The sequence below is a fragment of the Saccostrea cucullata genome, unplaced genomic scaffold (assembly GCF_032062105.1).
Source record: "Saccostrea cucullata isolate Sc308-1 unplaced genomic scaffold, CSIRO_AGI_Scuc_v1 ctg4848, whole genome shotgun sequence".
NCBI classification, from domain to species: Eukaryota; Metazoa; Mollusca; class Bivalvia; order Ostreida; family Ostreidae; genus Saccostrea; species Saccostrea cuccullata.
The window spans coordinates 9,117-35,312 of record NW_026930807.1 but is presented as its reverse complement, the minus strand read 5'-3'; the positions used below and the strand labels follow the sequence as shown (position 1 = coordinate 35,312).

General features: G+C 33.9%; 1 protein-coding gene across 1 annotated transcript; it reads left to right on the top strand.

The window, feature by feature from the left end:
• The first annotated feature begins 7,089 nt into the window (after nt 1-7,089).
• LOC134230166 (uncharacterized) lies at nt 7,090-25,913 on the top strand. The gene is made up of 9 exons (XM_062711941.1): nt 7,090-7,240; nt 7,375-7,564; nt 18,529-18,632; nt 18,897-19,028; nt 19,114-19,290; nt 19,383-19,498; nt 19,587-19,707; nt 20,659-20,815; nt 25,808-25,913. Exons 1-9 carry the CDS (start codon nt 7,189-7,191, stop codon nt 25,911-25,913), a joined length of 1,155 nt encoding a protein of 384 aa, XP_062567925.1. The 5' UTR covers nt 7,090-7,188.
• Nucleotides 25,914-26,196: the final 283 nt, after the last annotated feature.

The window sequence follows — 26,196 nt, the reverse complement described above, 5'->3', positions numbered from 1 at the left end:
CGGCTTACATTGAAGATAGTGAAATCGAACAAACACTAAATACAATGGGTGTGGAAATTCTATCGCCTATAAATAGACGATTTTACCCGGGCACGACCATAGCCGATGGGACCAGGTATGTAAGGGTGAAACTCCCTACTAATATGTCCTCCTTCCCATATACATTGAAGTTCGGCAAAGAATATTACCGATGTATACACAACGGTCAAATAAAGGTGTGTTCGCTGTGTTATGCTAGCGATCATTTATTTAGGGCATGTCCACAATTCACCTGCTTTAAATGTAAACAACAAGGTCACTACGCTCGAGTGTGTAAATCCAGTTTGTGTGATCAGTGTGGTGAATGGACTCACAAATGCCATTGTCGCTTGAGTGATCACAGTTACGACAATAGTAGTGGAAATTCTGAGGTCGAGGACGAAGAAAACTTATCGAATATGGAAGCAGATGAGGTACACGAAAGGGAAGTAGACGTCGACGTTATGGAAAAAGAAACCGAGATCACGGAAAAGACCGAAACAGGATTGATTCAAGACAAAGAAATAGAAACTTCACAGGAAGTAAGTAAAACCATCGATCCAGAGAACTCATCGGAAAAAATAAAGGAAAATACAGAAAGCGTTGAGCAAGAGGAAATGTGTACCGCACAAGGCCCCAACAAGTGCGCACAAGAAAGTGAAGCGATTCACAATAATGATCAAAAGATGGGTAGTGAATTGTCAGAGGAACAACTTTCGGAGACAGACACAGACACCGGGAATGAGGTGGTAATCACCGGAAAAAAGAAAAGAAAGAAGAAAGTAAAAAAGAAGGTTAAGGCAAAGAAAAATAAATAGAAATGGAGATGTTACCTTCTTTCTTTTTCATTCTAATGGTTTTGATCACCTCCTGGAACTGTAATGGGTTACGAAATATAGATAAAATGAAAAATGTTGTCAAATTATTTGAAGAAAAAAAATTCGACATTATTGCATTGCAAGAAACTCATTGGGATGATGACTTAATTCAAAATTACAAACATATATGGAACGGAAAAATCATCTACAGTAATTTTGTTGCGCCAGCCAGAGGTGTAGCTTTTTTAATAAAGAATAATATCAATTCGAATGTAGATTTTGTTCAAAGTTTTGATGGAAGATTTTTACATGTTAGGTATAAAGAAAACGATGAAATTATTGACATCATCAATATATATGCACCCAATGATATTAAAGAAAGAACAATGTTTTTTCAAAGAATTTTGAAAGTTATTCCTGTTACAAAAAATCTTATAATCATGGGAGATTTTAATAACACACTTAGTGAAGATGATAGATGTGGAAAAACAAATCATAAATATGACCAGAGTTATAAAGCATTAATAGAAATAATGAACAAGTTTCATGTTATTGATATATGGAGAAAAAGAAACGAAAGAGAGCTTGTATTTTCATGGAAACGTATTATTGAAGAGAATCTTGTACAAAGCAGAATTGATTATATATTGGTCTCTAACGATCTACGTATGTTTGTTAAGAATATTATGTATTCAAATACATCTTTTAGTGATCATTCAATGGTAGTTTTATACTTTAGCACTGATGTGTGTGAAAGAGGCCTAGGTGTATGGATTCATAATAATTCTTTATTGTCGGATGATATATACAAACAAAGAATAACAGAGATTATTGAACAGGAAAAGTGTTGTCAGTTATATAATAATTCATTATTAGTGTGGTGGGATAATTTAAAATATAAGATAAAGAAATTTTCACAATGTTATAGCAAGACGAAAGTAAAGGAAAAGAATAGAGAATTTTATAGAATTCAAAATGCTTTACAGAGAATGTCACAAAATATTGCAAATGGTAGTAACACTGATATAGAAAAATATGAAGCATTAAAAATGGATTTGGCAGAATTAGAAAATGAAAAATGCAGAGGAGCTATTTTGAGGTCAAAAGCTCAATGGGCAAATGAATCAGATAGATGTACAAAGTATTTTTTGAATTTAGAAAAGAAGAGACAAGAGTCTAATACAGTTAAAGAATTAATTGATGAGGAGGGGATAATTAAGAATGACACTGATTCTATTTTAAATTTACAGTATCAATTTTATTCTAAGCTATATTCTTCAGTTACAATTGAAAGTGAAAGTAAGGACAAGCTTTTATCTTTTGTTGACAAAAAACTTAATGAAACAGATGTTGACATGTGTGAACAGGCTATTGACTGTGATGAAATAGATAAGGCTGTTAAAGGAATGTCAAATAACAAAAGTCCAGGTTCAGATGGGTTAACTGTTGAATTTTACAAAATGTTTTTACCACAACTCTCGTCTGTTTTATTTAAAATTTATCAAGAGATAGAAATGCAAGGACATTTGTCACATTCTATGAAGATGGGTATTATTACATTGATATACAAGAAAAAAGGTGACAAACGATGTTTAAAAAATTGGAGACCAATTAGCCTACTTAATGTTGACTATAAGATAATAGCGAGAGTAATGGCTAATAGGTTAAAATTTGTATTGCCAAACATTGTATCAGAAAATCAAACTTGTTGTATTATTAGTAAAGATATTGCTGATACGTTGATTAGTATAAGAGATATTATAGATATGGTTGAAATGGATAATTTAGAAGGATATATAATTAAAATAGATCAAGAAAAGGCTTTTGACAGAGTAAGTCATGTTTATTTACTTGATGTTTTGAAAGTTTTTGGATTTGGACCAATTTTTAGAAAATGGATTAGTATATTCTACACAGATATTTACAGCAGTGTTAAGAGTAATGGATTTTTAACCAAATATTTTCCGATTAAAAACTCTGTTAGACAAGGTTGTCCTATTTCTGCATTATTGTATGTATTGTCATCAGAACCTTTAAGTTGTTATATAAAAAGTAATACAAGCATTGTAGGAATTCCTATACCAATGTCTAATGAACGTGCATTGATGTTTCAACATGCTGATGACACAACTCTGGCAACATGTGAGAAGAAATCTATTTTTGAAATTTTGAAAATGTTTGATTTATATGGAAAAGCTTCTGGTGCAAAAATCAACAAACAAAAATCTGAAATAATGTGTATTGGAACCGCAAAGTTATTGGAGCATGAAAAAGATTTACTATGTATTTCAGAAACAAATGTAATGAAAATTTTAGGTATATATTTTGGAAAGAACAAACAAGAATGTGGAAACCTAAATTGGAGAGACAAAGTGCAGAAAATAAAACAATTATTGAATTTTTGGAGATTAAGAGAGTTAACAATTCAAGGAAGGGCAGTAGTTATAAATACATTATTTATGTCAAAACTGTGGTATTTTTTAAGTGTGATATCAATGCCTAAATGGGCTATAGAAAGTATTCAAAGGGAATGTACACACTTTTTGTGGAATTATGGTAAACATTTAGTCGCATACAAAACGATTATTGGAGAAAAAAGAGAGGGTGGTTTGAATGTTATTGATATATATGTTAAAATGTTGGCCTTCAGACTGAAGAATTTAGCAAAATATTTGTGCAATGGAAAAAACTTTTTATGGAAGTTAACATGTAGATATTTTTTGTCAAAAATTTGTGGTTTGAGAGCAGGGTTTGAATTATTTTTATTAAGATTTAATAAGAAAGATCTTCAGTTTCTCCCTCAGTACTATAAGGAGATGATGGACGCTTGGTATGCAATAGAAGATAGTATAGAATACAAGAAAGATAATAATGATATTTATGATTATTGTTTATTTTGTAATCCACAAATTGTTACAAATAGTAAGATGTTGAAATGGGATCATTTTATAAGATCAGGTATTTCGCATGTAAAAGACATTACTTATGAGGTTATACCTGGTTTTCTACCTGTTTCTTGTATTATAGAAATTATTCAAGAGGAGAATCCTGATATAGATGTCAAAACTATCAAAGACAATTATATTTGTTTGAAATCAGTTATTCCAGATGAATGGAGAAAATATGTTTGTGAAACTGAATATACAAGGAATAATTTTGAACCTGATTTTTGTATCAAATTCAAAGATCAAAATATGGTATTCAATTCCTGTACTGTACGGATATTTTATAGATTACTTATTGCAAAACTTTTTTTACACCCTGTTTCAGACCAATTCTGGTGTAATAAATTTCAAATGGTTAATCAAGATGACATAAAACAAAGATGGTTGATATTATGGGAACCATTTAAACCGCCAGATATTATAGAAATAGATTTTAAAGTCTTTCATAATATTATCTTTACGAATGAAAAATTATTTAAAATTGGGAAGATTGAGTCTAAAGTTTGTACTGTTTGTGAATCAGGTACTGAGGACATATTTCACCTATTTTTAGAATGTAAAGAACTACAAGATTTTAAGAAGAATTTTGTTATTTATCATCTAGAATCGTTCTTGAAAGACTGTGAAAATAGTGTGTATAATACCTTGAATTTTGAAAATATTTTTTTAAACGGTTTTTTAATGAAACTCAAACATGTTAATATTTTCTTTCTGAATTTTTTTCTGTCAATGTGTAGAATTTCAATTTACAAAAGAAGACAAATATACTTACATTGTGGCAAACTTATTGATGTTACAAAATTGTGCAAATGTATGTTGAGACATTATATTTCATATTATTTTCATTATTTGTGCATTGATGAAAATAGAAAACATATGTTTTATAAAAAGTTTTTGAACAGAAATCATATTGTGAAAGAAACTGAAGGCATACTTTTATTTATTTTTTAAACAAACTTATGTGATTTTTATTGCCCTCTTTTTAATATTGTTGTAACTTAGTTGTTATAAGTGTATGCAAATGAAGATGAATATATCAATAAAAGAGAAAAAAAAAATGTCTCTCGCTTCACATGTGAGAGGTCCCGGGAGCGAATCCCGGTCGATCCTTCTTTTTTTTTTTTTTTTAATACTTTTTTTTTTTTTTTTTTTTACTAAATGATAGTATTCAGCATGTGAAATGAAAAATTTATGAGGTTATAAAATCATCATTACAGTGTGATAAATATTCCATATAAAAAGAATCTTCTATACACATAATAAAGAATAAGAAATCAAATCTTTATATGCATATTGACATACATGTATTTTATTTGCTTCAGTATACATGTATACATTTAATAATTCTACAAATTCAGTCAGGGGGATCCGACTTTTCCCTAAGCGGGGGACACGAATTCTCTGAATTAGCTTGTTTAAAGTTACATAACGAGTCAAAATTATGTGTTTCTTTTAAAATACATGTATCTGTATCATACAGCGAAAGGCTTTGTTACAACGCACTTTGAAAAATTACGCACTTTGAAAAATTTTTTCAAAGTGCGTTAAATTTGGGACCAAATCAACGCACTTTGAAAAAATAAAATGTCTTCAAAGTGCGTTAATATCGACCATATATTAACGCACTTTGAAAAAATATATTCATGGCTTGGTCAATATTCTTGCAAATCTTGGGTATGATAAATAATTGAACCTGTTTGATAACTCTTTGGTGATGAGGTCACTTCAGGATGTGAAAGTGAGCGATTTTGATATTTCCATACTTTGAAAATTCTATCTCTCTTAAATGTTTTACTAAGTTTTGCAGTTTGCATGCATTTTATATGTAAACTAAAATTTATTGAAAGTTTTCAATTTCATACCAGTTACGCAAATACATATATTTGAGTGTAGCATAAGCATCGGTACCGGGAAGGGTGGGGGGTCTTAGGAACTCAAATTTTTTGCAAAGATATATAGGCATTGAAAATCGGGGCTTGCCTTTGAGGAGGTGTCCACTTTCTATTTGCTACCGACGACTATGTACAAGGTATAAAAAAAAAGTTGGGCTGAGAGACCTTCTACTCGCCTTCTCCTTGTTCCCAATGAAGTTTAATGAATACATGTAAATTAAATTGAATTTTCGAAAGATATAATTAATAAAAGTTGATTCTCTCAATTACTGAAATCTAAGTATAGAGTTTTTTTGTTTTATACATTTTTTTTTCAAAGTGCGTTATATGTCCCAAGGTAAAAACTGTTTATGTACACTCTTAACGCACTTTGAAATATTTTTTTCAAAGTGCGGTGAGTGTGTCCAAAATTTAACGCACTTTGAAAAAATCTTTCAAAGTGCATTGATTTTGTCCCAAATTTAACGCACTTTGAAAAAAGTTTTCAAAGTGCGTAATTTTTTCAAAGTGCTTTGCCACAAGGCTTATAAAAAGTATGAGTATATAGCGAAGATATGACAACAAAACTGCACTGTAAAGCAAGAAAAGACTGCACAATACAAATGCCGGAAAAACTATTAAGGTTGCATCTATCTTTCGTTGTTTTCGTGTATGTCAAGGTCACGCCACTTTTATCTTTAGCTCAAACTTGTGAACAACATTCAACTGGAGCATGCAACGATGGGAAATTGTTCTTACAACTTTTTAAATAGTTTGCAATAAAATTCTTGGTCTTCTTCTATTCATTTCTGGGTACTGGAGACAATGGTAACTATGGAAACTTATTCAAACTTTTCTGCGCACGCGTACAATACATGTAGAGAGGAAGAAATAAAGCAATATTTTCGTTATGGGGCATACTGAAATTATCTTTACTTTTATTTTTCTCCATAAAAATAGATTTTTAGGTTCTGAAACCTTTAATTTTCTTAAACCTAATTTAACTTTTGGAAATTAAACAAAATTTACATGCAAAAATTCTACGTTTGTCAATTTTCCAATTTGTGCGTCACCTTGTCTCTTTAAATGCTTATGTGCAAGGGAACAATTATGATTTCATGCTTTCAGATTTTACCTTTACGGCAAAAGCAATTACCGATTTAATTCAATCAGTTTTATTCATTGTTTTAAATTTCTTTGTCGTAAAAATTAAAATTCTATTGTTGAAAGAATATTAAGTTAAACAAATAAAATAATCTTTATGTATGCGTAGGTAACCAGGTATTTAGACCTCCCTTTAGCTTAAAGTCGCATACAAAAAAATTTCAACAGTATACATAGATAATATTCAGTCTGTTTTTAATTTATTGGATATTATTTCGGATAAGAAATGGAAAATAATTTCAACATAAATGGATCGTAGTGAATATCAAAACATATGTGTGCATGCGTGACATACTGGTATTTTAAACTTCTGGGAGGAGCAATGTAGAGTACTTTGAAGTAAAATCAAGAGTACGCTAAAGGCTGTCAGATATGAAAGAGGAAATTATATGTGTGTTTCTATGGATATCAACAATCATAATACGTAAGTTTTTCTAATTTTCTTTTTAACTTTTGTTTTCTGATCAGCCAATACTTTTTCGGCAAAGCTTTGTTATGTTTTGCTCTTTGATTTAACAATTTTTCAAAATAAGATAATGGTTGAATGTCTAGTTGTAGGCGTACAAGGCTGTACACTTCCTGTTGATTGGGACGGAGAATGGCACGATAGCAGTGACACAACACAAGACATAACATTCACCCTGTCTGACAAATACGTTGTTGGATGGAAACACCAGATATACTCAGACACCATTACGTCATGGACATGCGTAGCCGATAAAGCGTCCGATAATTTATTGTTGTTCAAGTAATTCTTAATTTGAATTTTGAAAATAGAAATTTTAGGTGTGCAATGGTTAGGTTCAAGTAAGTTTCATCAAACTCTGTTGATGAACAGGTATTTTTTTATTGTGGTAATGAACAGATGTTCCAGAGTCATATATATTTTCCCCAAGATTTTGTCACTAAAGCAATGCTACTTTTACAAGTTACCTCACCAAAAAAAAAAAAAAAAAAAAAAAAAAATTCAGGTACCTTACAACTTAAAAGGCATTTGTGAAAGATAGCAAAGGATGATATTGCCGATATAATCCTTTTAGAAATAGCTTAAAAAGCAAAAATTAAAAAAATATACCGTTGTAAATTTTAAAGACAAAACGAAATCATTTTATAAATCACAAATTATTTATAATTCGAAACATGTTTTATGTATTAAGAAGACACACAAAACCGATATCTGAGGAATGTACCGTCTGACCTTCAAGACTTGTACTTCCAACTTTATTCAAGACATGTTCAACTTTAAAGCTGGTGCACAGTAATTCATTTATTAAAGTTGGTTTTTCCAACTTAAAAGTATGTAATTCTAAGCTTACCGATGGTAGTTCTAATTATCCAACATTTATCTTCCTGTTGGCGTTTTCCAGGCTTTTTCAAAATGAGCTTTTCTAATCTATTCTGTAGATTCTATAAAGATATAATTTCCAACTTTAGAAAACATTTATTGCTTGCATGTAGCACTTATAAGCTTTAATCTGAATCATTTACTATCGTGCAAATAACAAAATGTTGAAATTTTATTTTGGTACATTTTACTAGCTTTCCTGATTATTTTTTAAGTGCGTTTGGGAGAACTGAAATGTGTTTTTCAAAGAAGAACTACAAAAACAATTTCTAATGAAATATGTTTTAATTCAGGAAAAACTAAAATAAACTAAGAAAAAAAACTAACATCCAAATTATCTCTCATCCATTCTTTATGCCCGTGTACTGGTTGGCAGCTCCGCGAGAATTCCATCGGCATCGAAACTTGCCTAGATAGCCGGAGAGGTCTAACGCGCTGTTCCTGTACTGCAAGGAGAAAAATTCCGTGGGTATTGTTTAATGGACTTTTGATCTTGAATACTGTTCGTTATCTCCAAGTTCATTTATTCACTCAGCACCATTTGAAATACATAGTACATGAGGACAATGAGAAATATTTACAGCATATATATAATCAGGTCAGAGGTATAAGTATATGATATACAAAATCAAAAAATGAAATGGGAGAAAAATTAAAAAAAGAAAAGAAAATGGGAAAAAAAATAGAAACCCCCCCCCCACAAATGATACATGTAATAATGAAATAAATGAGAGGAAAAAGTAATGGAGGACAGACTAAGACATTTATTTATATAGAGAAAATTCAACACCACCAAAAGTTAATAATTATTTATTTGTATGTGTTGAGTATTGTCGTGGCATTATTCGTGGGTCGCCGCACAAATCAACACAACATTGGCAGACCCACTTCAGCATCAACAACAAATCAATCAATCATCAATCAAATTCAGCAAACAGAAACAAATTGACCACCCCGGGTAATCCGCGGACGGTTACTTAGTTAATCTTTACTAATTTACGTCAAGGACCTATATACTAAGTATATAGGTCGCTGTTTACATACACAATCTACAATAATTATTTGATACAAAATGCAGTTTTTCTCCAATTTATCAAACCCACATTACACAGCAATGCAGTTCCAATCAATACAACATTTTCACTCGATCAGTGTCAACCATTAGTCAACAATTATTTCCCATTAATAGTACTTAGTTAACATATCAGTTGACTTTAGTGTGCGCATACGCCAAATGGCTACAAACGACAAACGAGTAAACGTTTGCAGTCACCCCACAAGGGAGTACCAAGTCAACTGACCCACGACAATACTGAATTTCCCCACTTATTTCCTTCCAGATGGCCTGATTCTAACTTTATCCGGAAGTATACGACCCCCATCCCCCCCCCCTCCAGAAAGGTGAATGCCATCTTCGAACCAAAAGAGGGATATATCCTGTCTAATTTCTGGCAAACACACAAACCAAGGTCAAGTATAGCAACATCTCTATTAAAGCAAACACTGTATCTCTCTATTGGCATTGCTTGATTATATTGAGCATACCTCCATTCTAAACAAGAAGGGCCTGTGACCATACAAATTTGAATTTGGGAAATTTTGTACATGTACATGTACTTAGGATTTTGTCATTTTTATTTCTTGTTTTAGTTTATACTGCGTTTTATCCCCCTGATCCTATCAGGATCATTACCTCCACAATGAATACTTTAAGAGTACAATGTGGTGGCATTATATACTCTTTAAACAAAATCATTATATTTTATGAAAGTCAGTAATCTATATATAGTTCAAAGTAGAACAATTAACAAACAAATATACTGTATTTTAACTTCCATACTAATTGAGGATTTAGTTTAGCAAGTGTACAACTTATACCCTTGAGATTTTCATCTACCTGAACCCCCCCCCCCCATTTTTTCTAAAGAACAACCCAATTCATATGAGCAGTGGCTGCCCGTATTCTAAAGGAATGTGTTTTAAATTTTCCCCTATCCCTATAACTAGTTTTTTTTAGAATAGTAAACTGATACTGGATAATAGGCTTTTGCCCATAATGACACGCCAATGGACTTTTGATTTTTAAGAGACAAATAGAGACAAATAATTTAACATGCACCTAACAGTGCATATATTTGAATCCTTCCCTAGTTATTCACTTACCCTGTTGAACACACTTAATATTCAAGAGCATTATACCTTGGTCAGGTTCAGTTTTGGTGTCTGCAATCTGAATTATAACTGCAATGATCATCATTTCTGGGTATAAAAGCAAAGTATACTGCAAACCATGCATAATAAAAAGAACAAAACAAAAAGATTAATAATTAATGTTAATGCAGAAATGTTAGATTCATATATAATTTTATGTACCTAATGTGGGAACAACTTGCACAATTTTCAATAATCATGTGCCTGAAATAGTAAAAAACTTAAACATGTGGCCAACAAATTCCATTTTATACTTGAATGTACTGCATTGTCAACATTACTTTGCTACCTGTACCTCTGACCTAAATTTATATACTGTAATATTTTACACTATCCTAATGTACCATATATTAAGAGGATTTTGAGTGACTAAATGAACCTGAACTTGTGAATTATTCTGAAGATTTTTAAATTACACTGAAAACTGATGGCAGCAACATACATTGTATGACCTATCTGATGACTATGAAGAGCATGAACATGAGAAGAATGTAACTTACTGCACTGTGTGACTTAAAAATGGTGGCCACATTTGTTCCTAATTAAAGAAGTAATGAAACTTTTAAAATAATAGTACAACAATTTTGTATTTGTGGACACAGATGCCTCCAGTAATCTTTCTACTTTTAGCCCATGATCATTTTCACAAATTCCTTGGTAAGCTTTGTGGTGTATCTTTTGTCCTTGGTGCCTGGTCCCTGAAATGCCATTACAGTTTATTAGAAATGGCTTCTGCTATTCAAAACACCTGGTATCTGCTTACCTTTAAAAATAACATTATACATCATGGATTTGACACATAATCTTGATAAATCCATAGTCCTTCTTGATTCATAATTTTGACAATAACACCTACCACTGCTGCAAATATTATCAATGTGTATTAAAGTATACCATTGAAATTTAGTAAGAACTTGAACCACATATCCCAGTAACTTTTCATGCCTGTTGAAATTCAAATGAAGTGATAAGGCCTAAGATTTGGATGCAACAGTCGTTACATCACACATTCTCCTATTGCCATGCTTGATCTAATTGCCTTAAATTGTAGCTCTCAAAAGGAGTAACCTTTTTCTGCAACATCTCCTTTACCATATTTATTAACATAGTAACTTTTAGCTGTGAAACCTGCAAGACAATTATTTAGCAGGGTATATTTCTAATCCTAAATACGTGATTCTTGTCGTAGGGCCTGCAGTTTTATGTTCAGCTAAGGGGCCACCAATATCACTCAGTGGCCCGACAATTTTTCAGTTTACAATGAGCCGTATACATTCTGTTTCCCTTTTCCCAATACAAATAAAGTCATCATCTAAGTAGTGATCTGAAGGGTGTAAATTCAGTTTGTTATTTTGTTAACTAAAGAAAAATTGTTGTAAATGTCTCCCATATTTTACATGCAGAGCCCTTTGGTAACATTTTTCTATGTAGTAAAACCCCTTTACTGAGAACCCAAAAAATCTCAATCACCAGTATGTTTAAGTAATAATCAATGTACAAGCACTTTTCAATTTAACTTTTGCTAATAGAGCCCCTTTTCCTAACACAGAAATGATGTCTACTAGGTTGTCAATGACAAAACATTTACTGTACACAGCTCTAGATCAATGAAATCATTTAACATGCTGTTTGATTCAGGGTATGAGAAATGAGCAATCATCTGTACCTGCATGGATTTAGGAATTATACAAACTGGTAGCCTGTGAAGATTTAATGGGAAAGAAAGTTGACCAATTTATACTTTAATGTAATACCCTTAAAAATATATCCATCCTTTATAAATTAGGCTGTACTTTGATCTGGGTGATTATTAAATATTTTGATATTTGTTGTAAGGGACATGATTATATTGGGTGCCCATTGTTACATTTTCATGCAAATATACAATACCCACATGTCTGTCCCTATAGTTAGTCAAAACATTTCCTGATTGATACTGGCCCCATTAAAGATTTGGTTGCAATTGCCTGAGGCAATGGGGCTTGCATGAACATCAATGTTTGATCAATTGATGATTGGTTGGAGCATCCTCACTAGCTGTCATTTGACTGGACTCAGGTTGAGGGGGATATGGACCGAGGATTGCTCTCTTTAGTAGCAATACCAACCCTGATTTTGCATTCCACCTCCTTTTTGGGCATTTCTCATGCAATATATAAACCTGACAAGTTAACAAATAAATCATTTTCTTACTTATCAATATTGCATTAGTGACTTTCTCTGACATGACCTAGATATAGCAGGAATTTATACATAACTTATCCTAACAATTTATCATATTAACTTCTTTTGATATTTATAATAGAGAACAGAGCGAGCTTATAGACATGTGCACATGGAAGAAATTCGGACTTAAATCTGCATATTGTTCAAATGACTTTTTATCAATCATGCGATTAACTTTTCACTGTTCAAAAAACTTTCTATCAATCATGTCTTGGTGTGAAATTGTTTAACATCCTTTGGGGTGCATAGCATCATGGTGTCTTAGGCATAACAGCAATAACTTACTTGAGAAAAATTTCTATAATTTTACACGTTATTTGAATGTTAATTGTTTTAATAATCCGACTTTAAATAAAATTTTCTGATACACTACTGTAGTAAACATAGCTTTGTATGTGACGTCATAATTTAATCACTTAATGGCTCGGGTACTTCCGTTTTTGTGGAAAATTTCCAAGGTTCGAATTTAGATCCAGACGCATGGGGAGTGTAGTGTGGTATGAGTGTGTTCAGGTACGAGTTAACTTGACACCGTGTGTGATGCGCATGAGCGAGGAAGTTGTCGTCTGGTCTGAGTGCATGGTGGTGTGTGGATTCTGATTTGCAGGAAAGATTGCACATTTGGTTATAATATTGTAAGTCTTGTGTGATTAATACTGAATACAACTATAAACGATTACCAGCGTTGTCAATTTTTACATACAATACTTCACTGGCGCTGCGAGCAGGGTCAGGACATCCCCTTTCTTCATGGAGACCTCCCTTGGTGATTTCTCACTGTAGTCATACAAGGCCATGACCTTCTCTGTCCCAAGGTCATCAACAACGGGGGCCTCTTGTTGCTTGCAAGCTTGAGCCTGGTCTTGCAGGCCTTCAATCACAGTCCTGTAGGCTTCAAGGTCAGACATGAAGGCATCATGTTTCTTCAGTAGGGCCTCTGCTGAGTCCTCGTCTTTTCCGTAGTCAGTGTTAGCAGCGATGGGTTCCTTTTCCTTCATCCAGGACTCGGCTTCATTAGCGTCGGCGAAGTACTGCCGGGCCTGGAGAGAGTCCTCCAAGTCCTGCTTCCTCTGTAGGACCTTGTCCTTCAGTTGCTGCCACCTGTCCTGTAGCTCCTCAATCTTCCTCTGAATTTCCTCAGTCGCGAAGTGTCCATCATCCATCATTTTGTTGCCATGGCTACATACCTTGCTGATATGAGGCTCGTGTCCAGCAATTTCGGCCTGAAAAGCCTGATGCTTCTTCATCAGATTTTGGACACCAATAAGATCACGGCCTCTGTTTGTGGAGGAAGCTATGGGTTCTTTCTCCCTGATCCAGTCCTCCTTGTCCTCAGCGTCTCCTAAGAACTGCTGGAGCTTAAGGGCATCAGCCAGCTTCTGTTTACGGGCCTCCATAGGCTCCTGAAGAGCATCGTATCTCTGGACAACTTGTTCCTGTTTGGATTTGATGTTATCTGCATCAAAATGGCCTGAATCGACAAACTGGTCAGCCTGAATGACAATGCTCTCGATGCGATCCTGATGAGCGGCCACATCTGCCTCCATTAGGGCGTGTTTCTGGAGATTCTGAACACTGGTCAGATCCTTCCCATAATCCTCTGACATAAACTGTCCCTCGATCTCCCCCAGCCACACTTCAATGTCCTCAATGTTACGGTTAAATTGCTGTTGCTGGCTAGCCTCCTTCAACTTGTTTCCTTTTTTATCAGTCTGTGTCAATAAAGTGTTCCACAGTTTGACAATCTCTTCAACTCTTTCTCCGATGGTCTCTGAGGCGTAGTGCTTTTCCTCTATCAGCTGTTCTCCTGTCTGCTGAATGGTCTCTATACGATTCCTGTTGGCCTCCAACTCTGCCTCAAAGTCCTGGTGCTTCTGCACTTTAGTCTGCAGATTGGTGGGATCCAGATAGCTTTCATCAGAAGCAGTGTTGAGTTTCTCATTAATCCAGCTCTTTGTTTCATCACAGTCCCGCTCGAAGGTCTGGAATTTGTAGGACTCCTCCAGGAGCTGTCTTCGATTGGCCGAGGTCTCGTACAGAGCGTTACGTCTCTCTAACAGCTGGTCTCTCTTGGCTGCGACGTCATCGTAAGCGTAATGTTCACTCTCAATCAGTTTTGTGGCAAAGTCGTCCAACATCTTAATCTTTTCCTCCTGTGCTGCGAGGGACTTCTCAAAGTCCTCATGTTTCTTGATCAGAGCTGGTCCAGCTTCATCCTCCTGGCAATCCACGCTTGTTCGAGTTCTTCCCTGGCTTTAGCCAGCTCCTCTAGTTTGTTTCTGACGTCAGGGCTGACATAGTGCTCATTCTGTAGAAGGTTCTGTCCAAACACCTCAAAGGCCTGGAAGATGCCAGAGCGAGCGTCTATCTCAGTCCGGTGTTCCTGGTGTCTCTCTAACAGAGCCTCAGCCCCCGTCACGTCGTAGCCAGCTCGTTTGACGACACCAAGGTCATCATGCTGTTAATCCACAGGGTCAGGTCCCTGTAATCACTTAAGAATCTTTGCAGGTCATAACTATCCAGGAGTTTAGCCTTTCTGGCATAGCCTTCTGTGTGAGAATGTTCCATTGTACGTTGATGTCTCTCTGGTGCTCGTAAATTTGTTCAGCCTGATCAGGGTGAGTCTGCATCAAACGCTTAGTGGACTCATCCAAATCACGAACCTTCTCTCCGAGAGCCGACAAGTCGCGCTCAAGAGAGACCAGCTGTTAGAGAGACTATTTCTATTTATTCATTTATTTTTTTTTTATCTTAAATGTATTTGCATATACTGAACTTGTCTAAAATAGGCAGTAAACGCAAACTAATATTGGACTTAAATTGTATCGTCAAAAGCAGATTTACATAACAATATCTAGAAAGCGTACCGAGTAAGAAATGTTGAATAACTGCGCTCGCCCCATGGTTTCGTCTTCATACATATCTATGGACTACAGAATTAGTAATTTTTATACAATCCATGCTCCAGCTATTTCCGCACATTACCATGTGTTTGCACAGCAGACGACAATCCGAAAACATCGTTCGTTATAACCTCAAAATATTTTTCTTTGATATAAAAATTGTATCGAATGTATATAAAATTGCAATATCTTCAACAATTAACATTTCTTAAAAGCCAATCCTGCGTATTTTTACCAATTTAAACTCTTGATTAATCTGTGACCTCTTTCCTGTTGAGCCACCCCGGCGTAAAAGGAAGCCCAAACCCGATGTTAATTTTGAAGTCTGCATATCATACATCAAACCCGATTTCTTTTCTCATAAAATAAATGCATCTATTTTATATTTCAAATAGATGCTTATATTTTTGATATAAACATACAGAGTTTTTTAAGTGACATAGCATCTTGTTTTGTCTTCATTGGGAAAATTTAAAAATATTTGGTCTAGTGAAGTAGTATTCATTAATATATTTTTTTCTGATATTTGACAGTGCAGTACATTCAAGTACAAAATGGAATTCATCAGCAACATGTTTAGCACGTGTACATAATCTTTCATTTAATGGTATACATGCCCATCTTCCCAGTTCAATTGATAGACGGTGATTAGTAGTACGGAATTGGACAAGTATTTTTCTAAATTTTAATGACAAAATACTTAAATAATTTTCACGCTCAAATTTTGTTTTAAAAATTTTATACAGAATACCTTCAGAAGAACAATTGATATCAGAATGCCATTTTTGTATAAATTGACCCTGTAATCTTTGTTTAACAACAGTAGTAAGCAAGTCTTGATTAGAATTGTAATAAAACTGTTCATTCCAAATGTGAGATAGTCCACATGAATCAAAAATACTATGAACACAGTCAATCCAAGGATTCTTACCAATTAAATATTGATATAATATACATGAAATTTTCTTATCTGTGCCATTCAATAATTTACACCAGTATGAGACAATTCTAGAATGTATAATGACAGATAGTACAGAATATGTTTCAAAAATTTTTTAATGAACATACATCTTTTTGATCTTTTGAAACATTGATGAGTTCTTGTTCAATTTCCATATAACAATCTGCACAAGAATATTTACTAGACCCAGGCGGTATATATACAACTCCGCATATCAAATCTTCACATGTTTGAAAAAGTGACTTATTTAACTTAAACCAGAACACATATTTACAATCAGTATTTACAATCTTTACATACTTAATGATTTCATCACGTACTGCTAATATCAGTCCACCTGATCTTATTTTTGAAAGCTTATTTCTGTTTTTCATAAATGTTGTATATCCTAGGATATCAGTTTCATCAGAATTATCTGTCTTTGTTTCAGTAAAAGCTAGTATGTCGTATTGGGTAATAAATTATTTTAATTCGGTATAACTGAGACGGTTTTTAATTCCACAGACATTTAAAGATAGAAAATTCAAAGTGTTTTCTGTTCGATCAGGTGTCAGTGCAGAGTCATTACGTTTTGTGGATGTCTGCTCTCCTGCGCCCCCCCCCCCCCCCCGCCCAGGCGTCAATGCGGTCTGGGGTAGATCCAGTGCGCGGTCTCTTCTGGGATGATCGCTCGCCCCTAGGTGTTTGCTGATTTTTGGTCCACCGATTTCCGTGTGATGACTGCCCGGAAGGTCTGAAGGATGTTGGTTCTTCCGTCATCTCCGTTATCAGTGGAGATGGGGGGTGTATACACTTTCCCGTTTATATATAGCACATCCCGGACTAGCTTGGTTGTACATTTGTCTAGTCTCGCCTGTCTCATAACGGGGTAGAGTTTTTTCCTCCTCTCCTCGATTTCTGCCAGGAACTGTTCATTTACCCAAATGTTACATCCATGAAGTCTGTGTGGCGCTTTGGTTCTAATGCATTCCCGGTCCTTGAAATATGTGAATTTTGCAAGAATATTTCTGGGTCTATCACTAAATTCGGTGAACTTTCCCATCCTTGGACCCGTTCAAACGAAAGAAAAGTTGTAGAACCTCCTCTGTGTCCTTTCCTTTCTGTTCAGGAATGCCTGAAAACACTAAATTGTCTCTCATGGATCTGGCTTTTAAATCGATGATAGAGTCTCTAATTTCTACATTTTCTTTATTTAATAATTGCAGTTCTCGCTCAGTCTGTCTTTGTGCTGCTATTTGTTCAGAACCTGCTCTCTTGATGTCATTTTTATTACTATCAGCCTGTTTCGTAGCCGCTTCCGCCGTATCCTTCACAGAGTCAAATACTAACCCCAAAGAACTTACATTTGACTCAAGATCTTTGAATTCACTACGTATGGTCTTTATTTCTGAGTCTAGATCAGTTACTTTTGTCTTGATTTTGGCCACATCACTTTGAATAGCATTTAATTGGGACATCTTACTCTCGATTTCACTAAGTCCAGAGTTCATTTGAGTAAGTAACGTGTGTATTGAGTGTAATAATACTTCACTGTCACTGTTACTGGGGTTGGAAGTGTTCCCATCGATAATTGAATTAAATTTGGCCATGATTTGGACCGTATCTGAGAGAGACATGGCTATTTTCACACATAGACAGACATAACCCAAAACGTAACTTGAGTACAGTTCATCTCCAGAGTTGTCCCCACATGAGAAACAATAAAACGGTCACTAAGTAATCAAAATAGGAAAATAATGCACATGTTGCTAAAAGTCTGTCAATACATATACGGGTAGATGTTACCTGGCAATTTTTTGGCCCGGACAGGCGAATATATCGTTGTTATATACAAAAATTTCCGGAGCCCTTACACTGACCACTTCACGACTCCATGATGACCCCTGACCTCCATAATCTCCATGCTATGGAACATTGTATTACAAAATAAGCAATAATAATGCAAGTTTTTTTGTGAATATAGTCTTTTATATTGTTATATACAACAGTAACTTTGCAAAAAAATAAGGAGATGAAAACCAAAAAAAAAAAAGAATACTCTAATTGTTTTTTTATGTTATTTGTAGATCAAATCAAACAACAGCAGTTTTTGGTGAGAATCATAATGCATATCGGTGTATAAAATGGCAAAAGTTAACCGACTACTCTTACACGTATCTTATACATGCAAGTAAGTTTTAAAAAATGTAAACTGTAATTCAATTGAAAAAAGATTCTGTCTAAATTAAGCAATGTTTTCTTTTTTCATCTTCAAAATGTCATATTGGAAACCTAGTGCACCTTCTGAATTATAAATCTCAAGTCCTTAATAATTTCGTTTTTTCTTAATTTAATAATTTCGTTTTTCTTTATTTAATAATTTCGTTTTTCTTTATTTAATAATTTCGTTTTTCTTTATTTATTTTTGGTTTGCAATATTCGACTTCCATTACAGATAATGAGACTAACGCTGGCGATGCGCGTGTACTTGTTCAATCAACAACAGACACTGTTAATATAAGCTACGCATGTAACCCTTCCGAGGGTCTGCCTACAGCAGTAGAAACAGTTGTTATGGTTAAAAAAGGTACTGTAATTGAAACAAAACTACTATCTCATTGTTTAATAAGAAACATTTGTTATTTCTTCTAAGTTCCTTTTCATTTTTTAAGATTACATCCAAAATGCAGCACAGAATTGCCCACCTCAATTTTTGGGAAGCTTTAACTATACTTTCAATGACGGCTCCACAACATATTGTGATGGCACAAGCGTCTGGGATGTTTGCTCAGATAGAACTCAAATGGTGGTCAATTACACCCTGTGCTCAACGCAACAATTTTACTCAAGTTTGTTTTTACCTCTTTAATCTCAATAAAATCAACATTTAAGTTAAGTAGGGAGATTTCTAAAAGACGTTGATAGAAAATTTCTATTGCAGCCCACGGTGTGGCGTATTGTGCCTATTCTACTTCCGTTGGAAGTACTTATTACGTCACAGTAATAAACGCCGATACAAGTGTGGATTTCTCATCAACATACCGATTTACATGCTATGTAAGTAACATTTTAAAACAAAACGATTATTTTTTTTATAAAAATTCTTAATGCCTAATGATTTTGAACTTTGATGTGATTTAAAAAGGCCGTTACAACTTCCGGTGGGAAAGTATTCGCAAGTGACAACAAAGGGGCGTGCGGACAAAATCAATCACCCACAACCAAAATGTCTACAGGCGCGGGAAAGTTAGAATTCGTTGCCTATGGTAAACTTAACAAAAGTTTTATCATCTCTTCAGAATCTAGAATCAATCGTAGTAAATGTAGCACTAATAATTATATGTACTTATACTAGAACACTATTTTTCATTAATTTTTCAGAAACATGTCGTAAGTACGTCTTCTGCTTGATCAGTTTTACTGATTTGTATATGATCCATGCTATAAAGTCTCAAATATAAGACATTTTGTATTTAATTTGAGATTATGCAAGTAAGAACAAGTCAGACACAATACATGTACAATATAATAATTATCAGACCTCATATGAGAAATATGTTAAAACTGCACTTCAAAATATTTTGTCCTCCAAAACCTCTGGGCTACGAGAATACTAAATGCGCTCATTCATAAAATACTAGTAAGTCCTTAACTTTAGTACACTACTGTAATATGCTGTCTTTCTTGATTATAGTTACAATATTTTACCATGCTTAAATGCTGTGAACAACGTACTTTATGTATAATTAAGATAACAAATCAACATTGTATTTGCATACTCTGTGCTTAAAATGTGGAAACAAATCAACATTGTATTTGCGTACTCTGTGCTTAAAATGTGGATGCTGTGTACTAATAATCTTTAGCTTTACATCGGCTGTACATTGAATAATTAGTAATCAAATCAACACTTTAAATGAGGATATACTTTACTAATTAGTTATCAAATCAATGCTAGTGCCGTATAGCGATTCGTTCTTTAAAATCTGTAATTCATTTTTAACGAGATGTTATTTTATCGATTTCAAAATGTTCACTGAAGAAGCTATAACAAATTATTTCTAAACGCATTTTATGTTTAGCGATATTCAATTTTAGCGACCTCATGACCCTCGCTAATAATGCCAAAATTAAATCCACGCTAGAAATTCTGCTTTTACGGTATATGGATTCTATGTACTAAATATCGTTCAACATAAGTATATTCTCTTCTGCAGCCTTTACCTCTCCTGCCGCCTCAGAAAGCTCTAGCAACATCGGTATTATTGCCGGTGGGTCCGTGGGGGCGGTTATAGTTACATGTATTGTTATAGTAGCAGTGGTGATCTGTGCATATAAAAAATCAAAACGAGGAGTAGAAAGTCCAGCCACCAGGTAAGAGTTATTATAGGCTTTCTTAAAAAATAAAAATCTGAAGGTGAAAGCAGATTGTGTTCGTCCACGGCTGAAGTCAATTAATATTAGGAATACAATGAAATGGACCCTAGAGATCACATTAGAGAATATAAAGTATGAAATTTAATAGGATACGTTTGATTTTTAAATCATTATTGCTTTTCATAATTATATCCTTACATTACCGCTATGTTTAATTTGATATTCCATTGTCTGGTCAAATGTTATTGATGAAAACAATTTATCATGATTATACATTTATTGACTGAGTTCGAAGTCAACATGTGTTTTGTCGGACACAAGAACCAAACTGGGCGCCTGAGGCCGTTAGGCCGAAGGCAGACAGTTTGGTTCAAGGGTCGACAAAACGCATTTTGCCCGAGAACATATTCAATAAATGTTTTGCTATTCCTTTCTTTTTAATTTTAATTTGACATACATGTATCTTATACTGTCTTCCGTGATGTAACCTCAGATCCGTCACTTTGGAACACCAACGAATAAAAATGAGATTAAGCTCCTCCCATCCTTTCAACGACCGGTCCAACATTTCACTGAGCGGTCAAACATCGATTTTTTATGCTCCCTCAGCAAAACATTAGAAATGTTATACTTTCTTCTTATAGATTTGTATAGGAACAAATCTTTATAGGTATTACAATTTTATATATCTTCAAAGCAGAAACGACGAGACATAGCCTTCTATCGAAGGTACCTGTATATGAATGAGATAAATGGCTCCAGATACTTAACTTCCATCGGATATTTATCTCTAACAACAAAACTCTTAATATAACTTTGATGCATTTAAGACTCAACGTTTTTGGTACATGTGCATATAACAAAGATAATAGATATCGTACTTTAATACATTGGTAACAAAAAATAATATTTAATAATAATTTATACTCATTTTCATTAATTTTCATTAATTTTTTTTTCATTAAATAAGAATCTATGCAACATTCATTTAGCACCTTGATTCTAAAAATGCAAGATATTGCACTCTAAGAATTAAATATTATACATTTATTGACTTAGTTCGAGGGCAACGTGCGTTTTGTCGGACCCAAGAACCGAACTGTCTGTTTGGTTCGAGGGTCGACAAAACGCATTTTGCCCGAGAATATAGTCAATAAATGTTTTGTTATACCTTTCATTTTAAATTTCTTGGACATACATGTATTTTGTATATCTTCCTTGATGTAATCTAAGGTCCTTCACTTTTGAACACCAACGAATAAAAAAATGCATGAGATTAAGTCCCGCCCATTCTGTGACGTACGCGGTCCATCTCATCGACCAGTCCAACATATCACTCAGCTGTCCAACATCGAATTTTTTTTATGTCCGCTCAGCTAAACATAAGAAAAATTAGACTTTTTTCGTTTAGATTTGTATAAGAGCAAATTTTTAAAGGTATAACTACTCATCAGCGAAATTTACTTACACCGCTAGTATATCGAAAGATTCCGTGCATTTGATTTTAAGAAGATTTAAGAAAAATTAAATTTAAAAAAAAGTTAATGTGATGTAATGCTAATGTATAATTCAAAATGATTTTGACATTGGTCGGAATCTCAAATTTCTTCATTTCTGAACTTAAAACGGCAAAATCATTATATGCCCTAACACCACAACTTTTAGTATGTCGATACCTTGATTGTTTTAAAATACATACAATCTTTTATAAAAGTGAAATGAGATAATCTGGTCAAAACTTGTATAGCATAACAAATCATATTTATTAAATGCTCTACTGCATTATTTTGTTTAAATCTCTGTATATAATTTACATTAGTCCAGAAAACAGTATCAGTGTTACAACAAAACATTATGACTCCTAAAAACAATATTTTAAAAAGAAATAGAAAATAATCATTTGTATGGTCAGACATACGAACTTTCAGTCTTGGCATTCATGATAAAGATTTCAGTGAAAAATAGCATATATTTCTGGTCTTTGCTGTTGTCTTTTTAGAGTTCTGGTACACGCTTTCTTTTTAGATCTAAATAGTAGAACATACCATTAGGAACCCCATTTTCTTTTAACACAGAAAAAAAACTTTTTAAAGGTTCGCTCTGTGATCCAGAATATAGACTAGGAGACATATCGTGTTCCTTTATAAATTTAATATTTGAAAGGATGTATTCACTTTAAAGGAGCCTGGACACAGTTTCAACTGATTTTTTAAACCAATTTTGATGTTTACAATTCCTACCTAAGGCATCATCTATTGATTAGCAAAAATCTGAACATCATTTGTTGATTAACAAACAAGATACAAGATACTTATATTAGAAAATATCATATTTATAACAAAATAAAGTTTAGCAAATCAATACGAACTGTCGAATCGTATTTAAAAGTAACTGTTTTTTTATTAAAAGAAAAATAAGTAACGTCAGGTGCCTGTGGGTTGTTTATTTTTGTTCAATTATCTTTCCTTTTTGCATGCCTATTCTTGATATAAGAAACACTAAAGAAGGATCAAATCGTAACAATCCAATGTATAGTTGTCAGTCATGCGGAACAAACCTCAGTATACCGTAGAAGCACGGGCACCTGACGTTATTATCGTTTTACAAACAGCGTGACAGTTTGCTTTATAGGGCGTGCTAAACTTTTGTATGCTGATTTTCATTTTACTCATCGATTGGATGTTTGATTTCAATGGAATCAAAAATATTTTGCATAAGAAACATAGAACTCAACAATACCACTGACAATACTGACCAATCGTATTGAATCACATGTTCACTAGCATGCAGTAAACAACAGTAACACGTGGACGGACAAAGCAAGTTTTATTGATAGCTACAAAGTACAACAGTAGCAGAGTAGCCTTACTAATTCCGTCCTTTGAATTTTCTTATACGTGTATAAAACCATCCGGTCAAATCATAACAAATATAATACATGCTTTTTTTAGGACAGAGAACGGGCTTTGAATGACCACGTGTTGCTGGTGAGTACAGATGCCGCACTGGTGAACAATCATTCAATGTGATTGGCCAGTATTCTCAGGACATTGTTGTATTCTGAGATTCATATGCAAATTATTATCGATTCCATTGAAATAAAGCATCCAATCGATGAGTTATATTATAATCAGCACAGAAAATTTTAGCACGCCCCATCAAGCAAACTGTCACGCTGTTAGTAAAACGATAATACTTATTTTTCTTTTAATAAATAAATATACACATACCTAATAATAAACAAGGTATCCATCGAAATCCGCCATCTTTGGCGATTTCTCGGAATGTTGAAGCAGTAGGTCGAGTTTGACGAGGGATTTTCAATATTTGCAAGTGTGATGCGCCTTTCTGGCTGCAGTGTCCGTAAGTTTAGACCTCGAAAGACTGGCCACAGAAAGAATATGGTTGCAGGGAATTTATTTGACGGAGTTTCAGACGAAAATACAAGTGATGACCTACTTCGAAAATCCAAGATGGCGGATTTCGATGGATACCTTGTTTATTATTAGGTGTGTGTATATATATATTTTTTTATTAAAAGAAAAATAAGTAACGTCAGGTGCCTGTGCGTAGAAGAGGACAAGAATAACTCATTATAGATGTGTTTATGGATTTAGATATTCTCGGCAATGAACTGCGATGGATTGGAATTGAATATATTCCTTAACATTTAATCACATTGCTTTTATATTCTATAGACAATGTTAAGATCTTAAGTTTTGAAACAGTAGGACTAAGTATACATGTATCAGAAACTGCACTCACTTGGATTTCATTTAGGCCTATAATTTGCTCACATTGATGGCATGATTTGTTTATATGTTCATGGATATGTGTTATAAAATAAATAGCGCAGACATAAAGAATAGAATTCCAGAGACTGTAGAAATAACCATTATGTACAATGAGAAGTATAGAAAAATATCATTACAGTCATGTTGTAGGCCTACATGTATTACATTTGGAGATAATAAACTCAGAATATTAATAAAAGTGTACCTCCTACCTAAACTCAGTGGAATAAAGCTTTAAGAAAAACAATTGTTACATGTATTCAGCCTAATGTCATTAATCGGAACGGAAATCGACAGCTTTTTGTAGAAAAAAAACCAAGCCCGGTCCTATAGGTCAGATCCCTATTTCAATCGCATCATCTCGGGTCTTTCCGTCAGAGGTCGGAAAAACAACCGCTAGTCGGAAAGGCCCGAGAAGTTGCGATTGATCCCTATTTACAAAGAAGTCAACCTTTATACATTTCATATCTCATACATAGGCGTCGGAACTGGGGGGTGGGGGTGGGGCATTTTTTGCAAATATATACATAATATAGGCATTGAAAATTTTTGTTGGTTTAGCCCCCACCCCCCAAACACACACACACACACACACTTTGAATTTGCTTCCGACGCCTATGTCATAAATAGGAAGTTGAAGTACTAATTTAGAAAACTTTAATGAATTGTTATGTAAATGCTAATAAAATCTTTTCTGTTACTGAATAAAATGAGAGTTTATGGTCCTTATGAATGGTGATTCGAAAAGCAATGCTTTAAGAACGATTTATGCTTCGTACAGTTTTGTATGAAAAACTCCAGATACTTTTCGACACTAATGGCCTTCAAAGTGTCTGATATTTTTTCTAAAGAACTGCATTCCACATATATCCATTACATAAGACTTGTTATTTTTTTTAAAACAAGTGGAAATGCCATATAAGCCGCCTCTATAAAAGTAATTATCATGAAATTCTTAGCCTAAACCTTAAAAATGTTACTTAAATAAATACAGTAGTAAATATTAATTTGATGTTATATGAAGCAAAAATCAAGGAAACTCTGGGGAAAATATTCCTTTAAACAATGATGTTTTCCGAGTAAAGGCGTGTCAAATATCTTATCAGTGTATTATGCTATATTTACATGTTTAGAAATTGTATAATACAGACAATGAGAATGAAATCAGTTTAAATGATGATTCATTTCCCTACAGTGTTTATTTCTCCGTGGACCAAGCTGTGACTTCTACCTCTAGGGATGCCACTGTTATAGAGCCCCCACCAGATAAACCAAACACTCTTCCTCCTTTACAAAAATAGTTTTCAACTATCCAACCAGGAGGTCATCCCTCTAATGAAGAAGAGGAAATCCGGGCCGCATATTGCCAAAACAGAAGTATCAATTCGGTGTTGGACATCAAGTGTTTCTGTAAAAGTGATCCATCATTTAACCCAGTATTTAATTAATGATTTATGTTAACTAATTTCTATGATATATTTTTGTTGTATGACTTTTAATGGTGCCATTTACTTTAAGTAATAATATTAAGAAGAACCGACTCCGAGAGTTTATAAATTGTATGTTTGCTTGTTACATTGTTTT